The sequence below is a fragment of the Ictidomys tridecemlineatus genome, chromosome 5 (genome assembly GCF_052094955.1).
Source record: "Ictidomys tridecemlineatus isolate mIctTri1 chromosome 5, mIctTri1.hap1, whole genome shotgun sequence".
NCBI lineage: Eukaryota > Metazoa > Chordata > Mammalia > Rodentia > Sciuridae > Ictidomys > Ictidomys tridecemlineatus.
In genome coordinates this window covers 112,933,210-112,952,758 of record NC_135481.1, presented here as the reverse complement: position 1 = coordinate 112,952,758, position 19,549 = coordinate 112,933,210, and the positions used below count along the sequence as shown (strand labels likewise).

Genomic DNA, 19,549 nt, shown 5'->3' with positions numbered 1-19,549 from the left:
CTGCTTCCCTCATTGCCAGGGCAGCTTCCTGGCCACTGTCTGCCCGTGGTCACCACAGAGGCCCTCTGTTGGCAGGTCCTTGTGTCTTGGTACACCCCTGGGTGGGTAGACTGGTCCATGCCAGGGAAGGCCCCTGGGCAGGGAGCAGCCACATGGAGCTCCAGGCCACGTGGGGACTGCAGCCTTGGGAACCCGTCACTGCTGGATGGCACTGCCATCTGTGAAGTGCAAATGACCCTGCCTCTGAGTGTCTGACCTGCATTTATGCATGGGGACTTCCCAGTGACTGTGAAGGACACGGGTTACTATGGGGCCCGCTGTGACCTGGCCCAAGGGAACTGTTTGAAAGCTGGTGTGGAACCAGGCCCCAGGGAAGGTCTGCATCCAGGTGGCTCCTCTTGGCAGGCTCTGAGGGGTTGCACGAGCCTCACCCCCAGTGTGGGTCCTCACCCCCAGGGAAGTTCGCACACCCTCTGCCCCGCCCCCATCCCCAGTGCTCTCCCGACCCACGGCAGTAGTGTCCACCTGTTGTCAGCATTTGGAGACCCATGTGTGCTGTGGGACTTGGTGCCTGGGGCCTGTTGGCCTCAGAGGGTTGCTTCCTTGGGTGTGGGTGCCCTCCACAGGGTGGGCACACGCCTCCCATAGGTCAGGATGTCCAGCTGGTTTGGCCAAGGTTGAGTTGATGTTCACAGGACTTCTGGGTGTTTAGCTTACAGAGGGTGAAGGCCCTGCCCATGCCCACCTGGGAAGTGCCGGGGGCCTTGGGCCCAGCTGGTTCTGGGGCTGCCTGGCCCCATCACTGTTGCTGGAGGCGAAGGGGATATCCTGGCCCACCCCAGCACACACTGCACTGGTTCCCCCGCTGGCCTGGATTTCTGCTCTGTCCTGCCCAGCTGAGCACCAGGCATGCAGGGTTGGCAGCTGTTGAGGCGGCCAGCTGTCCAGGCCCTGTGCTCCTCCTGGGGCCTGTGGGTAGAGGGATTAGCAATGACCTAGCACAGTGGCTGGCTCCAGTGGGCCCCATGGTCCTTAGAGCAGACAGACCCCATAGGCCACTACAGACACAGCCTCCGTCAGAGCCGAGAGCATGTCTGCAGCCCCTCTACCCTCAGTCCCACCCCACGTCCTCAACCAGCATGGTTGCCCCAGAGGGGCCGGGCACCAGGGGCCAGACACGCCCGTTTGTGACACCTATATGGCCCCTGCGTAAGAAGCGAGGCCCATGCTGGGCACACCTGATTCTATTCCAGGCTGTCATCCTCCAGCAGGTCACCGACCCTGCTGTCTTATCGATGTCAGAGGGTGGTGACGCGAGGGTGACACCAGGTGACTCACATGGGTGTTAGAATAGGGACTTGCAGTGAGTGTTCAGCAGGAACAGCTTGGACCAGGTCCTCAAGTTCATATCCACAGCCTAGTGTCCCGCCCCCCATCCTGGATCTTTGTGGAAGAGCCCCCAGATGTCAGAAGGATTGAGTAGCATAGACCTAGGGGCCCCACTCCCTGGCACTGTGAGGAATGCTCTCAGGAGTTGTGCAGTGCACCAGCTGTTCACCCCCACGTGGTGGACTCCGACTCCCGCAGCAGAGGTGACTGATGCAGGCGTTCTTCTCGCAGCCATCTCCACTCACATGTGTCCCTGGCTCAGGATAGGGAATGCTGCTGGTAATGTGCTGTTGTGTTGAAGGCAGGAGGGTGGTGGGCTCTGATGCAGCCCGTGTCCCCTGTCTCCCCAGATGGCCATCGTGTTCAACCAGGAGGGCCTGAGTGCCATCCAGCCACCCTGTGTGGTCCAGAACTTCATCAATCACAACGCCGTGCTCTACAAGGTGTTCGTGGTGGGCGAGTCCTACACGGTGGTCCAGAGACCCTCGCTCAAGAACTTCTCTGCGGGCACATCAGGTAACTGCCTCTCGCACTGGGACGAGCACAGCTGTCTGTCCTCCCACTTCCCCTGCCACTCGTGTGACTTCTGGAGGCTGGAGAGATGCCCTGAGGCTGAGTTGGTGCAGCAGATGGATAAAGAGGTCTTGGAGCACCCTGTCCCAGCAGGCTGCTGGGAGACTCTGGGACCACCATCAGCCCCAGAAGGCCCCTGGAAGTTGCCTGTGTCCCAGACAGTTCCCAGGACCCACGGTGATGAGACGGGGAGGGAGGTGCGGGGCGGGCACGGTCAGCCAACTCTGCAGCCCCTCGGGAAGCTGGCTGGTCCCCCACCTCCCTGCTTCTTGTCTCCACTACCCCAGCACCAGCTGTTTCTGCAGCCACTGGGGGTACCAGTGCTCTGGAGCAGGCAGCACCTGCTGGACTGAGGATCCCGATGCGGGACGTCAGGTCCCGGGGCAGTCACACACCCCCTACCTAGTGCAGGGCTGCACGTGTGCGCACCTGATCAGCCAGCGTGCCCTGAACCATGGAGGGGGGTCCTCAGTGTCCCTGAGCAGTGATGTCACATGCTGCTGCTGTCCTTCAGGGCCCTAGAGGTGGTCCTCTAGGAACAGCCTCAAGACCCCACTGAAGCTTCCCTCTGCCCTTACCTCCTTCCAGGCCTGGCACCCACCATGAAAAGGGATGGGGTTAAAAACCTGCAGCTGTGGGGCTGCAGTGAGGAATGTTCTGTGGGTCCTGAGGCCACTCTAAGGCGAGTTCCAGAAATCTTGGGTGTTATAGCAATGCCTCACAGTAAGTGGAGCCTTCCAGAGGGCTCCCGGGAGGCCCGTGCCTGCCCTGCAGCTTGCTCACGTTTCTCTCTCAAGGGAGATGCCTTCAGGCCTGCCCGGGCCTCCTGAGGACCTGCCTGGCTGCCTGTCACCTGCCTGCTGGCCTGGAGCAGCTACCCGTCGTCCCCTCCAGCTCTTCTTCCCCTGGGTCACTTTCTTTCCCTTTCTTTGACTGAGTGGACAATGGGGCAGTGTCTTCCTCTCCCTGCCGAGTCTCAGCAGTCTTCCAGGGTCAGGACAGCCTCTCCTGACCCGTCCAGCACCCGCCCTGGGGCGAGGGGATAGTATGGGTTGGGTCAGTGGACGCGTCCACTAGGGGACATTCTTCCCTGTGTGGCCTGAAGAGACTGACATTTCACACAATGTTTTTATTATTTTCCTGGTTTTAAAAAAATACACACTTTATGAAGAACGTGTAACTATTAAATTAAGAATAGTTAGGGCCGGGACCATGGCTCAGTGGGAGGGTACTTGTTAGCATGCATGTGGCCCCGGTTCATCCCAGAACCACACACTAAAAAGCGCTCTCATGTCTCTCTTGCCTTTTTTACCCAAATCACTTCATTTCTAAGATAAATTTACTGCCAGATCTCCTTTCTCATCCACACAAAAGTGTGTTTGTGTGCTTTTCTTTCTTGGTTGTAAAATGGTGGCCCAGTTCTCTTCTCAGTGCGTGGGGAGCCCTCCTCTCCACGTGTCCCTCCTCGTGGCTGTGTCTCAGACCCCGGCCAAACAGTAAAGACACAGAGGACAACCGAGTGACTTCCAGTGATTCTCCGACTCTACCACTGTCTTACGGTGAATGGGACATGGCAGGGGGCCCGGCGCTCACATTCAGGCCTCTCGGGGGCTGTAAGGCCTCAGTGACGGCAGCTCTGTACGATGCACTGGTTAAACGGGGCTGGGGGGCTCTGGCCACTTTACGGCACCCACCTAGCCTGTGGTTCCCACTGCCCAGAGTGGCCGGTCCTACACTTCCTGTGTCCAGGCTGGGAGCTGGGCTCCCTGCTCAGGGCTGCTCTTGACCTGGGGGGAGGTAGAGACAAGGACTTGTCTCTCAGCTGCCATTTGCTTTTGATTCTCAGGAATACTTTTTTTAATATTTATTTTTTAGTTGTGGATGGACAAATACCTTTACTTTGTTTATTTATTGTTGTGCTGAGGATGGAACCCAGTGCCTCACATGTGTGAGCAAGTGCTCTCCCGCTGAGCCCCACCCTAGCCCTCCCAGGAACATTTTTTTCACATGTCAACATCTCCAGAATCAGGTGTGTACTTAACAGCAGTGGCATCCCGCAGACACCTTGACTGGAACCAGAGTAAGCTCTTATGCAAAGGTGACATTGGCCACCAAGAACACGAGGACTGCGCTGTGTTCCTTGCCTGAGGTTCATGTGCTCTCTTCACCACGCTGGGGCAGAGGGATGGCTCTCTTTGTTCCCTCTCTCTGTGCAGTGGGGCTTCCTTGACCTGAGGACGCAGGGCCAGGGGTCCCAGCCCTGTGCAGGGGCCTATTACACTCTCCATCCTGGGCCTTTTTCCCTTAGGGAAGAAGAGTGGTCCCTCCTACCACGTAGAGCTGGATCTACCAGAGTCCACAGGGTAGATGGCTCCAGTGCTGTCTCCATTACTAAAAGCTGCTGTTGCCGCATGGGAGCAGCCTAGAGATATGTAAATGAGTGGGCGGGGCTGTGCCCAGGGAAGCTTCAGGTACAGATGCAGGCAGCCTGTCCTCCACTCCAGAGCCTCTGAAGAGGCAGTGAGGTGCTGCATTCACTGAGCCTGCCGAGGGAGTCCAGCCAGGGGCTAGCCAGCCAGACTTCCTGCCTTCGTGAGTAGATATTCCAGTGGGGGGGAGAGAGCACACGGGAGAGAGACCAGAGCCAGTTGCCCCGAGATGGAGACTCCAGGGAAGACATCGCGGCTCTGGACACCTTCCAGTGAGGGGAGTAACTTGGAAGAGGCACAGCAGACACAGGCACCTTTGCAGAGGTGGCATCTAGTGGCAGCTGGAAGTTGACTTGGGTTGCCACCCACAGTGTCGTGGCATGCACCTCCTGGGAGCGGCAGTAAACAGCAGAAGAGCAGCAGATTGTGGCTGCAGCTCAGGGCTGCCCCGCCACAGTGCCGGGGTCTGGGAGCTACTCTGCTCATTTACTCTTCCTCTTTTCCATCTGTAAGTTGAGAACAAAAACAGTCTTGGCTTCCTTTCCCTGCCGATCCTGTGGGGAGCCGAGGTGGCCCTTCACCCAGGCTGTGTGTCCTTAGGACTCATCCGCGAACAGGGACTGGCAGGGGCGTCTACACTCAAAGTGCTTCTGACAGCAAGGCCCTGACCTTGTTCCCCTAACAGAGGGGACAAGGATCTGGGTGCCAGGGCTCTGTCCTGGGCTCAGGCTCCTTCTGACCCACCCGAGCTCCCCGCAGGTTCCCATAGTCTCTGGGGACAGGCAGTGGCTGGAAGCTGCTCTCCCTCCTTCCCTCCCTCTGCCCTGCCCGGCTGCATGTGGAGAGCTGCTGGACCTGTCATTGCTGGCCACCCTGCCCAGTAGTCCTCTGGCCAGAGCACCGCAGGCCGGAAGTAGCAGTGTAGGGTCCCCCTTGGAGATCCTGTGCGTTTGGTCTTGCCCCAGGGAGCCATTGTGGATCGCAGTTTGTCCAGTTCCATGGGCTTGGCAGGCCCCTGGGGCAGCTCTGTCCCCTTCCCTCCATTCTCCTTGCAGCTTCTACAGCTTCCCAGCTTCCCTGGACTTTGCTGTGTCCACCTGTGCATGGTGGCCCTTTCTCCCTCTCTGCCTGCTCTGCCACCCTGTTCATTTTCCTTGGGGACCTGCAGGGGTACAGGTGGGAAGGTGCTCTGAGTTTGGGGGCTGTAGGATGAGGAGATGGGCAGTGCCTCCAGGAGGCCAGACCACTGGCATGGACGGCTGGCACCTGCTCCAGCCTCTGGCCCGCTGGGCTTTGCCACCTCGAAGGCTCCCTGGTGCCAGGAGAGGATTGGTGGGACTGCGTGGCAGAGTCCCGCAGGGTGTTTATTTTCCTCAGGCTCCTCCCCAGGACCGTCTCTCGTGCCCCCTGTCTGGACTGGCTCTGGTCGGAGCAGCGGGAGGACTGTCGGGCACACCAGGGTGGCCAGGGGCCTCTATGCCCCGCTAGCGGGAAGGATGCCAGGTACCTCTCAGCGCCTGCCTGCTTGGCTCTGCCCCAATCACTTCCTCTGCATGATCGCTGTGGCGCCGCAGAGTCCTGGAGCTGGTGGGGTCGCGGCACCAGGGCAGGCCCCCCACCCTGGCACCCAGGCCCTCAGCTGGTCCCTTCCTGTCCTTCAGCTTGGGGGCCTGGGTCCCAGGGCCCGGCATTGTGTCCTGGGGAACAGGACCCATGATGCCCCACCCTGGAAGGACTCAAGCAGGGCTAGGCCCCTTGGGGACTCCTAGCCAGGGGGTCCTGGCTGTTCTGGGAGTGGGGGAGGCAACAAGGTGGTGACGGCTCTGCCAGACCCAGACCTGGGCTCCTGGCTTTGTGATTCTTGCCTTGACGTGCCTGTGCTTCCAAGTGCCTGAGAACGTGTTTCTGGCTGACCAGCCGACCTTGCAGCTCCTCGGGGTGACCTTGGTTACTCCAGAGGACATTTACAAGTGGGGTGAACGATTGCACCGTCAGCCTGTCGCGCTCAGTGTCCCCGAGACTGGTCTGCTGCTGGGCCTCTGTGGGAGTTGGGGGTGGGTGCGATGGTGGCGCACACGCAGGGACTCGCGAGCTGGATGCAGTGGAGGGGGTGTCATGGTGAGCAGGTCATTCTGAGCAGCTTCTTGGACGGGCACCGTGGAAGCCCATGTTCTGGTTTTCTGTTTTTGTCCTAAATAGTTGGAAAACAGCAGAACCTTTGTTTTAAGCTCTCACATGGCGGTGGCAGCCTGGCCGGGTCTCCATAGGAGTTCCATGGGTGGGAGGGGCCTTCGACATCGGGTGCATGGCTTGTCCTGCCTACTTAGCCCCCTTTCCTCCTGGCGCCCTTTTGGTGACATATCTGCAGCATCTTTCAGGATGGACCTTAGGCGTTGGGGAAGCCCAGGTGGGATATCACGAGATGGTCGTGGAGGTGGCTCAGCAAACCGTCATTTTTGTGTGAGAAATGAAATTGAGGCCCTAACTGGGCCAAGTCCATCCCTGGTACACTCCATGGGGTGGGGAGCCCAGCTCCCTGGAGCGCCTGGCCCTACTGCTGGACCTGGAGGCAAGGCGCTGGCTTGTGGCTGAGGTGGTGCTGCCCTCTGGTGTTGGATGGCGGAACCACACCCTGGCCTGGAGGCCCTGACCCATACTCCTGTCTGCTTTTTCAGACCGAGAGTCCATCTTCTTCAACAGCCACAATGTGTCGAAGCCGGAGTCCTCATCCGTTCTCACGGAGGTACGTACCACCTCCTTGGTGGCCTGGCATGAGGCTGCCTTCGCCCAGGGCTGGGCATCATGGGAGGCCCTTGTCCACATGCCAGGCCCAGGCCCGTTCCCCAACCCCTCCTGCCTGCTGTCTTCTAGCCCGCGTGCTGGTGGCGTCACAGCTGTGCACACATTGTGATGAGCATGTGGGGGCCAGGGCGGGAGGGCTGCAGGCAGCCCCCATGAGCGCAGAGAGGCTTGCTGTCCCTCACTCTGTTTGTGAGTGTCCCTTGACAGCCTGCTGTGTGCTTCTGCAGCACTAGGGTGGCGTGTGACCCCCACCCCTGAAGCCGTGGCAGCAGGCATCATGGCTGGTGCTCAGTGAACGTCACCATGGCAGTGTCCAGCTGGGTGTCTAGCAGCCTCCCTGCAGCCTCGCTGGGATTGGACCCCAGGCCCGCTTCCAAAGCTGGCTCTTTTAGGAAGCCGGGGCGACCTACCACTCTAAGGACTGCTGGACAGTGTTCCACAGCAGACAGGAGCCTCCAAAAATCAGGCAGTCTGCCGTCCCTTGTGGGCCTAGCAGGCCAGCGGCTTTGCTCTCATGTCCCCTGCACTCAGGACTTGCTGGGGTCCTGTCCCCCCTAGAGTGCAGTGCGTCCATCTTGGTGTCCTGGGAGCCTTTGCTTTCTCGTGGCCTCCTCCCTCTTCAGGGCTGGGCACAGCCAACCCTGGGGATCTGCCCTGGCCTTGTGTTCCTGGCCCCCAAACCTAGGCAGCCTGTCTATCTATTGTTTGTTTCTGGTGTGAACAAGGACCTAGAGGGACACCACTGTCCCCAGGACCTCAGTAGCTATCCCCCAGGAATAATCAAGAGAAGCGCCGGGCCTGGCTGTGTCGCTGTGAGGCGTAGGTAGATGCTCTGTGCAGGGAGGCTCGGCCCACTCCAACATCTCCAGGGCTTCCTCCTGCCGGCCTCGCGGAGCCTTGGCCAGTGTGCTGGGCTGCAGAGGAATTGGCACAGCACAGACTTCCTGAGAAGTTATCCCTGCCAGTGCCCTCGCACAGCACAGGGCTAGCGCCCACTGGGGCTATTGATCAATACCAGGGGGACACTGAGGGCTGCATGCAGGGTGGCCCACTGGGAGTCACCCTCTTGGATAAACCCCTGTTGACTGTGGGCCTCAGTTTCCTCATCCAAGAAATAGGAGGGGTCAGCCTAGAGCCACAGCAGGGTCCTTCCTCTGCCTCTCAGACCTACAGTGGTCCCCCCCCCCCCCGGCCTTCTCATGTGACTGCTAGTCAGGAATCCTTCAGGACTAATGCTTCCAAGAAAAGAAGAGGCAATGCCAGCTGCATGGCCTTCCTGCAGGACCACGGCCACTGTGGCCTCCCTCAGGCCGTCCATGTCAGCTCCACCATGGGAACTAGTGTCCAGAATACTCCCTTACCAGTCCTCCTGGCCTGTGCCACCTGGAGCTCTGCCAGCCCTGTCTCAGCCCCCCTGAGAGCGCCCTGCAGGGACCCACACTGGCCTGGAAGCCCCACCTCCTTCCCCAGGAGGCCCTAACCTGGGAAGCTCCACTCAGCCTGCAGGCCCCAGGGGCCTTCTACCTTTCGGAGCCCTCATAGGATGTCCTTAGGAGCAGTGGGCCTCCGAGAGCACAGCTCAGTGGTGGGGCACTTGCCCAGGAGGCACAAGGCCCGAAGTCCCAGCCCCAGCACCTCGGGAGGTAAAAAAAAAAAAAAATTGCTTTTCTGGGAAAAATAGCCCGGGTCGGACCCAAGCTCTGGCAAGCCATGTCATCCCTTTGAGCCTCAGACTCCTCATCCTGCCCAGGGGGAATCCAGGGGTTCTGTGAGTTGCTGCCGAGCGGTGCCCACTGCCCGTGTGCAGGGAGTTCTCAGTGTTGGCCGTGAGCGGTGGCCCCGGGGCACCCACAGAGCTCCTTCCTGACTCCCCACCTCCTGGTTAGCAGGGTACCTTGGGTGGTTGGTGTTGAATTCCCGGGGAGGAGTTCCACCCTTGTCTTGTCCCAGGCTGGCTGTTTGGGTTTGGACAATCAAATGGCTTCGGAAGGATTTCTGAGATTCCTCAGCTGAGCTGGGAAAGTGCTTTTATAAACAGCTCGTCAGGAGACGCGGGTGAGAGGAGCTGCGGGTGAGAGGAGCTGCCTGCCCTGGGCCTGCCTCTGTGTCAGCCCCCAGTCCTCCCTGAAATCTCAGGGCAGAGGCATTCTCATTACCCACTTCCGGGGTGAGGAAACAGGGTCCAGAGGTTCGCTACAGCTAGGGCAGGCCCAGGGCATGGGCAAGCCTGGGGTCCACCTGGACCTCTGACTTGGTGAGGATGCTGGGCTGTGGGCCAACTGCTGAGCTCCTCTTTGGACTCGGCCTCTGACCCCGAGTGTCCCAGGGAGCTCAGGTGAGCTCCTGTTCAGCTAGACTGCCACTGTCCCTAGGAAGCCCCCAGGAAGACACCAGGGCACTCCTAGGAGAGGAAGGAGACAGCCTCAGTCCCTGGTTGGTGCTCTCCGGGAGAACCCTGCCGTCCATTTCAGGACCAAAGGCCATTTGTCTTGGTGACCAGGGCTCAATGCTCAATCCTCTGACCCAGCCTCAAACAAATTGAGGTGAAATCCGCATGGATAAAATTAGCTGTTTTAAAGTGAGAAATCCAGCACGACTGGTCTGCTCACATCGAGGCACACCACACCACACCTCTGCTTCCTTCCAGAACATTCCCATACCCTGGACTATGAGCCCCCACTCCCCATTCCTCCACTGCTTCCCTGATTCCTGTCTCCACAAATTTGCGCCTTCCGGAAGTTTTATACGGATGGAGTCGTGCAGCACGAAGCTGTCTGCCGCCCAGCATGCACACTCGGATGTCTTCCGAGTTCGTCTGTGCTGTAGCGAGTCGGATTTTATCCCTTCCCACAGACGAACGGCACTTCATGGCACTTACCCTGTGGCTTGTTTACCCGCTGCCCTGCCGATGCTGGTGGGGCGGGTGGCTTCCGCCTCAAAGGTGGGGGAGTGAGGCTGTGCGGACGCAGGACTGCGAGGCAGCCCTGGGTGGGACCCCGGGACTGGGCCTGTGGGGCCACCTGTAATTCCCGGTTTGCTCTCTGACGTGCCGTATTTGCAGCTGCACCCCTTCCTCTAGCCTCTGAGCTTCAGCTCCAGAACTCCGGTGTTTCATAGGCACCTAGCTGAGCCCTGTTCAGGCTGAGGTCACCCGAAGCTGTCCCTGCCCTGGAATTCAGAAGCAGCCCTTCTGGTCATCCAGGCCCCTGGCCTCCACACCTGTCATCCTCCTCCTCCCTCTCAGCAAGTCTAGGACGGAGGCTCAATCAGTCCCATTTTACAGCAGAGTAAACTGAGGCAGAGAGGCCACAAACTTTTCTCCAAGTCCCCAGAGTCAGCAAGTCACTGCAGGATTCACATCCAGACCCTGGGTCCAAGTCCTGGCTCCCAAAGCCTCTGGTGCAGTTTTCTCATGCCCTGGAGGCTCCCACTGGGCCGAGCTCAAGCACGTGGGTCCCAGGCCGCTTGGAATAGAGCAGAGAATGGGCAGTGCGGGGCGGTCCAGGGCAGGGTGGAGACTGTGCACCCGGACAGCCCCACTCCCCCCCAGAAGCTTTGCTGACCGCTGCACTTGGACCCAAGGCATGTGGTGGGAGCATCCCTGAGCCTCCCCTCGGGAAGGAAGGGGGCGGTGGAAATGCAAGATCACCCACCTGGAGCCCTTCAGGGACCAAGACCCGTCCCCAACCTCAGCCTCAGGCCATGAGTTTGCCTGCAAGGAGGGCGAGGAGGACTTCCCGCCGCCTCCGCCCTGGCCGCGTGCCAGCATTCCCGGCGCCCCTGTGGCTTCTCGGCTTCTCGTCCCGCCCCCCCCAGGCCTCTCTCCCCACCTCTCCCCTGCCCCGTCCTCCCTGCCTTCGAGGTCAGGCTCCAGTGATCTCTGCACCTCGCTGTCTCCTCGGTCCACAGCGACTCTCCACCACCTTCCTCCCTGCTGAGAAATGGGTCTAGAGCCTGCGAACACCGAGGCCCAGACCCTGCCCTGGGCTTTCACGGGCCAGCCCGACCCCCTCTGAGCCCGTTGCCTGTGTGTAAGACGCCAGTGTTGACCCCATCCCTCGGATGGCAGCCAGCAAGGCCGTGAGCAGCACCCCACCTGCCCAGCTCGGGCAGGACACAGAGGTGGTGGCCTGGTGCTGACTGGGGTGGGTCTGGCCTGAGGGATGGCAGGGCCTGTTGCACCTCCTCACCCCAGCCTGACCCCTGTGTGTGTCGCAGCTGGACAAGATCGAAGGTGTGTTCGAGCGGCCGAGCGACGAGGTCATCCGGGAGCTGTCCCGGGCCCTGCGGCAGGCGCTGGGTGTGTCACTGTTTGGGATTGACATCATCATCAACAACCAGACGGGACAGCACGCGGTCATCGACATCAACGCTTTCCCAGGTGAGCAGCAGGGCTGGTGGCCTGAGGTGGCAGCCAGCAGTCTGCCACCTTTGCACATCTGGGAACGGGCTCTGGAGCGGGAGGGGATGAAGGAGCCCAGTACCGGGCATCCTGAACCAGGGAGGACTGGGCCCAGGCAGCCGGGTCCACGCGCCCTCTCACCTTGTGACCTGAGCCACCAGCATAGCCTCGATGCCCCAATCAGTCTGTCCCTTGAGCCATTCCAGTCTCACAGCCAAAGGGACTTTGAAGGGCCACAACCCCAGCTGTTAGGTGAAGGAAAGCCATGGACTAGAGGGTCACACAGCACGTTGGTGGCAGGGCGGACTAGAGTGTCACACAGCACGTTGGTGGCAGGGCGGACTAGAGGGTCACACAGCACGTTGGTGGCAGGGCGGACTAGAGGGTCACACAGCACGTTGGTGGCAGGGCGGACTAGAGGGTCACACAGCACGTTGGTGAGAGCGGACTAGAGGGCCACACAGCACGTTGGTGGCAGGGCAGGTGCTCCAGGACCGTGCTGCACCCAGCCCCCAGCCACGTGACCTGTGCACCTCCCACAGAGTGACAGGTGGAGTCTGACCTGGTCCCACCTGTCCCCGCAGTAGGCCACTCGCTCACCCGCACCTGGGCTCCTGGGCTCAGGCTGGCCTGCCTCTGCCTCCTGCGGGCCTGGGCCCTGCGCCCCACCGTCCACTCTGTTCTCAACAGTGTCTCTTCAAGCGCCTCGCGGGAGGGGGAACCACCGCCCTCGGCTCGTCTCCTTGGCCTGCACCTCCCAGCTCTGGGGCTGCGGGTGCCGGGCACCAGCTAGGTGGCCGTGAGGAGGCGGTGCCTCTTCCACTCCTGGGCACGCACAAGCTGTTCCAGGCAGCACCCCTGTGCCCAGCTAGGGAAATGGAGGCTTGGGAGGCCACTGGCTCCTTTTGTCCTCCAGCTGTCACCGACCAGGTGCTGTGGGTCCCAGTTGGTCCAGACGCCAGTACAGAAGTGAGCTGGACTGCCAGGTCCCAGCCAGAGGCCCACACCATAATTGGGAGGGAGCAAGAGACAGAAGGGTGGGGGTGGCTGGTGGCTCCTCTGTGAAGCTGTGACACCAGAGCAAATCCTGGCCAGAAAGGAAAGAGCCACCCACCAGAGGTGGAGCAGTGCTCCCCGGCTGTGGGCCCCGTCTCTGAGGGCAGCCTGCTGCGGCGTGGTCTCACTTTGGGGGCAGCGTCTAAGGTCCGTGTTAAGCCCACGTCATTCAGTCTGCCTCAGTCCCCCTGGGTGGAGGGAGAGAGCTGGGGACCTGGGGTGCAGCAGAAGGACGTTAGGAATGAAGGGGCGAGGCAGGGCTGCAGGGTGGTCAGGGGGACTCTGGACCATGGACTTGGGGGCCACATGTGGAAGTTCTAGGAGGGAGAGTGGGGGGCTTCCCTGTGAGCCCACTGTGTAGTGGGCCCAGGGCAGTCTGTCAGGGAACTGTCACTGAGCCAGTGTGGACAGGGAGGCTTCTTCCAGGAGTTGAGAGAAGGGCCATCCCCCTAGGGCAGGAGGGTCACAGCTGCACCCAGCAGAGGCTGGTGAGGAGTCTGCTGCCGAGGTGGCCCCAGAGACCAGGGCTCCAGGGAGCCGGTGCCAGGGAGACGGCTCTGCTCGCCAGCCCTGTAGAGCACTCCCGGGGACAGCAGAGGGGTGGGCGAGCTCAGGGCCTCAGGTGCAGTAGCAGCCCTGTCAAAGAGGCCACCCACTGCCCGGTGGTGTTGACCTCTCTGTGAACCAGGCCTGTGTGGAGACAGGCAGCAGCCAGCCTCCCCCTCCCCACTGCACCCTGGAAGACTGCTGTGATCACCACTTGCCAAGAGGACGAGACCAGGCACTGAGGGACCTGTCCGAGGTCACGGGTCCCTATGTGGTGGAGCTAGGGCTGCACTCTGACCATGAGATTTGCTGCCTCTTGGCGGAGCCCAGTGCTGAGTTCAAGTCCAGGCTCTACCTTCACAGTCCACGTCGGCTTGGCCACTTGACCCCATCCATCCCTGCGCAGGTGGGAACAGCATCTCCCACCCTGCAGTGTGCCCAGGGCCGTGTGGAGCTGGCTCCTGTCCTGCCCCCCCCCCCCCCGTCTGCGCCTGCTGGTGTCAGCCCACCCCACCTCCTGTTCCTCCCAGGCCTCGAGGAGGCAGTGGCCTCTGCACGTCCCCCAGCCCCAGCTCTGCATGGGGCGCTGGGCCTGGTCTGGGAGGAAAGCAGAGCAGTTGCTGAGGAACTGCCTCCGGATTCCCTGGAGACCTGCCGGAGTGTCTCCCGTGTCCTTCCTGCTCCACACCTGCCCTGGCTCCCAGCAGCCACCCCCACGATCCTGGGCGCCTCAGACCCGGGTCTTCCCTGCCCTTTACCCCTGGCCGCGGGCTGACGGGGCACTCAGTCCAGGGCTCCCAGCACCAGGCTGTTCTAAGACACCGACAAGACAGTGGCCTTGATCCGATCTCGGCTGTGCCACTTAGGAGCTTGTGACGCTGGGCCTCTAAGCCTCCACGTCCTCCTCTGTAAAGGGGGCCTGTGAGGAGGCAGCAATCAGGGGACGGGATCCAGTCCTGTGGCCGGCACCGCCTGCGTGGGCTGAGGACACTGGCGTGGATTCACCATCCTCTCTGGTTAACTGTCCCACATTTTCATCTGTAAAGTGGGCGGGTCTGTGAGGGTGATGTCACCCAGTGCTGGACACGGAGGCACTGTGCGCCAGCCGCATGGCCCTTTCTGTTTCTGCCGTGGGCCTCTCTGCAGCACAGCAGTCGGCTGCTAAGTGATGATTGGACACAGAGGAGCCCCAGCTGGTGGCCCCGCACACGGCCGTGCAGTGTTCTGAGGCTACACAGGGCCGTGTCCCAGGCTTTGCCACCCATCTGTACGAGTGGCTGGGAATGTCATCCAGGGCATGTGCCGGTGTTCAGTGACCTCTCGGCACGGGGTGCAGTATCCAGGGTGGTCCAGCTTCAGTGGGGTTGGCAGTGCCCAGAGCCCCCCGAGCTGGTGGGCTGCAACTCCTGCCCAAGACCTCTCCTGCCCTGCTCGTCTTCCTGAGCCACGGGCCAGTTCTCGTCCTTCCAGACCCGCCCCGGCAGGCCCCATCCAAATCTGAGGCCTGCTGTGAGGCTCCCGAGGACTTTGCTTCACGTCTGCGTTGGGAGGTGCCGCCCCAGGCAGACACTGGCAGTTCATGTGGCCTGGTGGGCAGTGCCTAGAGGCTGTCTCTGAGTGCAGGGGGCACAGAGGGCCTCCTCCTGTGTTTTAGGGTGAAAAAGGAACACTTTGGATTTGGGCTGTGGCTGCTCTGGGTCAGACATCACCGGTGTTCTAGCCCCTCTGGTTGATGCCCATAGAAGCCTCTACCACGAGATGTATCCTCTCAGTGGACAGCTGAGGCTCAGGACAGATGCAGGGGCCAGGAATCAGGACTGAGGCCAAGTTCAGGCAGACCCCATGGAGTCCGTGTATCATTCAAAGTGGGCATTGGTGCTGCCACCTCCAGCCATCATCTCACCCCCTCAGGTGGATGTGTTTACCATCTTGCCATTACTGTAACAAAATACCTGAGATAATAAAGCTAAAAAGAAGGAAGGTTACTGGGCATGGTGGCTCATACCTGTACCCCACAACTTGAGAGACTGAGGCGGGACCATCGCAAGTTCCAGACCAGCTGCGCCATTTTTGTTTCTACTGTGGGCATCCCTGTCTCAAAATATTCAAAAGGCTAGGAATGTAGCTTGGTGGTGAAGTGCCCCTGGGTTCAGTCCCAGTGTCATAAAATAAAGAGGAAAGGTGGTTTGCTCTCACAGTTGGGAGGTTTCAGTCTGCTCTGGGGCCCTGTGGCTCTGGGGCCTGTGGCAGAGCAGCATATCATGGGGTGGAGGACACAAGGCAAAGGAAGCACATTCTCCTAGTGTCTGGGGGGGGGGGAGGGTGCCAGGTCCCTGTACCCCTTTCTAGGTCCCCCATGACCAGAGACCTCCCACTAGGTGCCACCCCTCAGGTCCCTTCAGGGGACCCTTATCCACACCATGGCAGTGGTTGGACAGGTGCTCACCACTTCACAGTGGCTCACCACTTCTCAGGGTCAGGGCCAGCCCTTGGCCCCATGGGAGTGACCTGGTCGCTGGTCGGCCTGTCCCCGCTCCTCAGCCCCCCGGCTGACCTGCGCTGTCTGTCTCCACCCCAGGCTACGAGGGCGTGAGCGAGTTCTTCTCAGACCTCCTGAACCACATCGCCACCGTCCTGCAGGGCCAGAGCATGGGTGCAGCCGCCGCAGGGGACGCGGCCCCGCTGAGACACAGCAGGCTCCTGGCCGAGCAGGCAGGCAGCCTGGCAGGCGAGCGGACGTGCAGCGCCAGCCCGGGCTGCTGCGTGCTGGGCCAGGACGCGCCCTGGAAGACCGAGGCCGAGGCGGGCGCGGGCAGCGCTGCCAAGCTGCCACACCAGAGACTGGGCTGCACCGCGGGCGTGTCCCCCAGCTTCCAGCAGCACTGCGTGGCCTCCCTGACCACCAAGGCCTCCTCGCAGTAGCCACAGAGCCAGGACCTAGAGGGTGGCAGAGCACGCCACTGGGCATCGGCCCCCAACGGACGCTACTCAGAATTCCCGATGATCTGATGCTTTTTTTCAATTTTTAACCTGATTTTCTGATGTCATGGTCTAAATGAGGGGGGAGATGGAAGGGAACAGCCTCGGGGACGGGGACCCCGCTTCCCGCCTGCGGATCTCGTCAGAGTTGACACCGCTGAGTTTCAACACTAGGTCTGAATGTGGGTGTGTGTGCGTGCGTGGGTGGTGCTAGGAGCGTGTGCACATCCGTCTGTCTGTCCCCACGGCTGCTGTGGACCAGGCTCTGGGATCCTGGAGGGAGGCCCGCTCCTGGTCTGTGGCCCAGCAGAGCGCCGAGAATGGTTCCCCTTCTTCCAAGTCCACCCACGCCCCTGACCCGACCCTCCCTGTCCACCTTGGCCCTTCCAAGCCGACCCCCCGGGCTGCTGCTGGCCCCTCCCCAAAGCCAAAGGACGACAGGCCCTTGGGGGGAGCGGTGTGAGGCCCCGACCCCTGCCCACGGGAGAAGAGGAAGTTTCCATGGGCTGAGGCCCGTGTCCTGGGTCGCTGCCACTCCTCACTGCTCCCTGGGGACCACCAGGTCCCTCCCAGGGTCCCACCTAGCACTGCTGTTCCCTGGACCCAGAGGGGCTGCTGGCTTGCCCAGGACCACTCCCCCAGTCTCCTCCTAGATCCCCTCTCTCCAGAGGGTAGTCAGGTCCAGGGCAGGGCAGGGCAGGGCAGCTGGTGCTTGCTGTCCTGCCCCCTGGGCAGCCTGCTGCTCCCCCAGCACCCCAGAGGACAGGCAGGAGCCTTTGCTGGGAATCCTGGCCGGCAGGGTCCCTCTTCCTGGGCAGGAGGAGGCTGCCCTGCGGTTCACTCCTGCACACAGTGGGCACTAAGCCAGCCTGCAAGACAGCCACACCACCCCAGACCCGCTCGCCACAGCAGCAGGCCACCACTGGCTGACCCAGTCCACAGGAGGGGCCACCGAGGGTGCAGCCCAGTGAGGGGCCTGGGCCCAGCATGATCTCGTGTCATGAAGTGCAGTTCACTTGGGAAGAGAAGGGCCACTGAGCTGTCCCGCATGGTCCAGTGGGACGGAGGACACTGGAGGGAGCGCCGAGGGCCCTGGAGAGCCGCTGAGCCCGGCACTCGGGGCAGGGACCCTCCTTTGGGCAGCTGCCAGGGCCGGAGCCACGGAGCTGCCTGGCCTCCTCAGAATGGCCCAGGACTGGCCACGTTTACAGGACCTGAGCGTTGACCCTGGTGGATGTCTGCTCGTCACCTGTCCTGGGCCAGACCCCGAGCCCGGGACAGGGGACGCGTGGCAGCCTCTTGCACTGCTTTGTCTTCAAAATAAACTACTGAGATCAACCTGCATTTCCCACATGTCTCTGGGTGTGGCTCCTGTTCTGTCACCTCCCACAGTGTGGCCTCCTGAGGCAGAGTCCCAGCCCCCGCTGCCTGGAGGACCCTGACGACCTGCATGTCTGTCCCTCTGGTCAGTCCAGGTCACGTGGGTAGCGTCCAGGGCTGGCTGTCGGGAAACTACCTTCTGGCGCTGTGGCCCTCCTCTGGCCTCCACGCAGTGGTGAGTGGGACAGTTGGTTCCCCCCATGGAGTTGGTCTTGCGAAGGCCTAGGGACTGTTCAGGACCAACCTCAGGCTGGTGGAAGCCATTGGCAACCTGGAGCATGGATGGGCACTATGGATGGTAAGGGGACGCCAGCCACCCCTTGGGGGGCCTCAGTAGCCAGGTGAGAGACCTGTCCTCTAAATGCCCCATGTGCACACTGACCTTGTTGGTCCCAGGGTGCTGTCCCCACTTGGTTCCCCTGAGGCCTTGCTGGCCTTGGCCTTGGGGCTGGGTGTCGGGGAGACAGGCCCACTGAGGAGGTGGGTGGTAAGAGCTGGCCCCACAGAAGGACCCCGCTAGGCAGAGGCCAGCCCCGCCAGCAGCCTCGGGCGGCCGGGCTCACACCCAGGCTTCTGTTTCCGAGTTGGCTGGCACGTCAGCCTCGGGGCTTCCCATCTTGCTGGTGTTCAGGGGACAGAGCTGCTGAGGGGCAGCAGAGCAGGTGGCAGACCACACAGAGCTGAGCCTTGGAGTCGCCTGCTCTGTCCTGGGCCCAGAGGCATGGCCTCCATCTCTGCCTGAGGACACTTCCCAGGACAGAGTGACTGCATACACGTCACGCCCAAATGCCAGCTCTGGTGTCTGTCTTAGACTAGGGTCGTCGTCCCTGGTGTCCTGCAAGTGTGGCTCTGCAGTGTGTGGTGGGTGGGGCTGACTTGGGGTTCCCAGCGCCATTTGTGGCACTCAGATGCCCCTGAAGCCTCAGGGGGCTCTGGGCATCTGGCACGAGCCTGCCCATGCCTGTAACCCTAGCAACAAAGGGTCCTCAGAGGCCACCAAGTGGGCTTCACAGCAGGCTGACAGCCCTTCTGGCCGACTGCAGAGTGACTGGTGCTGGCTAGACGGTCACTCTGAGACCAAGGGACCTGAGTCTCCAGCCTGGAAGACATCGTTGGCTCTTGGGCATTCTTGCTGGCTGCTGGCCACAGAGAGCCATCGCATGGCCTCACCCCGCCTCACTGATGGCCCTGGTCTGTCCCTTGGAAACGGATCACGGACCCAGTGGGACCCCAGCAGCTCCTGTCCTTGTCTGTGCCGCAGTGCGCTGGCCCTGGGACCCCAAGCCCCGGAGCTGGGTGCCGGCAGCTCCACATGGGCTTCCCTGGGGCAGACAGGAGCCCCCCTGGAGGGCAGCCCTGGGTCTCCACCTCCGTGGCCACCCTGGCCACGCCCACTGCACACACTCCCGCCCAGCCAGTGTGAGGCGACCAAGGCTCGTGCCTCAGGTCCCCCCTCACAGTCGGGGTCTGTGCCTCTGCTTCTCTCCACACGGCATGGCCAGCGTGGACGTGGCCGCTGGTTCCCTGGGCAGCAGGGCCTCTGCTGCTTGGGTCCTCTTCCTTCTGGTTGTGTCCAGCTGGGCCTTTCCAGAAATGGTTACATTTTCTCTTTACTGCCCAAGTCATCTGAAACCTGGCGTCTTGAGGGGGCTGCCTCCTGCAGGGTGTCACTCGGGACAAGCTACTCAGGCTGGGTGTCATGGTAGTGCCCACACTGTGCTGGGTGAGCAACCCTGTTCGGAAGCAGCTCTACCAGAATCCACCCTGGGCTGCACTTAGTCTGTACGTCCAGACCACAGCCCGCGCGTCACTCTGAGAACATCATGCTTCCCTCCTGGCTCTTTTCAGCTGGCTTGTCTTTGGGATGGGTTATTCTGGGGACAAGGAGACCCTGTGCTATCTCCTTACCAGCTCATCTTGGTAGTGGGTGTCTTGATTGCTGATGGCCTAGAAATGCAGCTGGTGCTGTTTGCTATTCTGTAGCCGTTGCCGC

General features: G+C 61.3%; 1 protein-coding gene across 3 annotated transcripts in view; it reads left to right on the top strand.

The window, feature by feature from the left end:
• The window catches only part of Itpk1 (inositol-tetrakisphosphate 1-kinase), a 133,736-nt gene extending 116,216 nt beyond the window's left edge, over positions 1 to 17,520 (top strand). For 2 of the 3 annotated variants that reach the window (XM_078050743.1, XM_013364689.3), the window contains 5 exons: positions 1,740 to 1,905; positions 5,769 to 5,894; positions 7,067 to 7,134; positions 11,412 to 11,574; positions 15,776 to 17,520. In XM_078050743.1, the coding sequence (XP_077906869.1) occupies positions 1,740 to 1,905; positions 5,769 to 5,894; positions 7,067 to 7,134; positions 11,412 to 11,574; positions 15,776 to 16,119 (867 nt within the window). In that variant the 3' untranslated portion in view covers positions 16,120 to 17,520. The remainder of the gene's footprint in view (positions 1 to 1,739; positions 1,906 to 5,768; positions 5,895 to 7,066; positions 7,135 to 11,411; positions 11,575 to 15,775) is intronic. The other variant, XM_078050744.1, reaches the window with a different exon arrangement.
• The last annotated feature ends 2,029 nt before the right edge of the window (positions 17,521 to 19,549 follow it).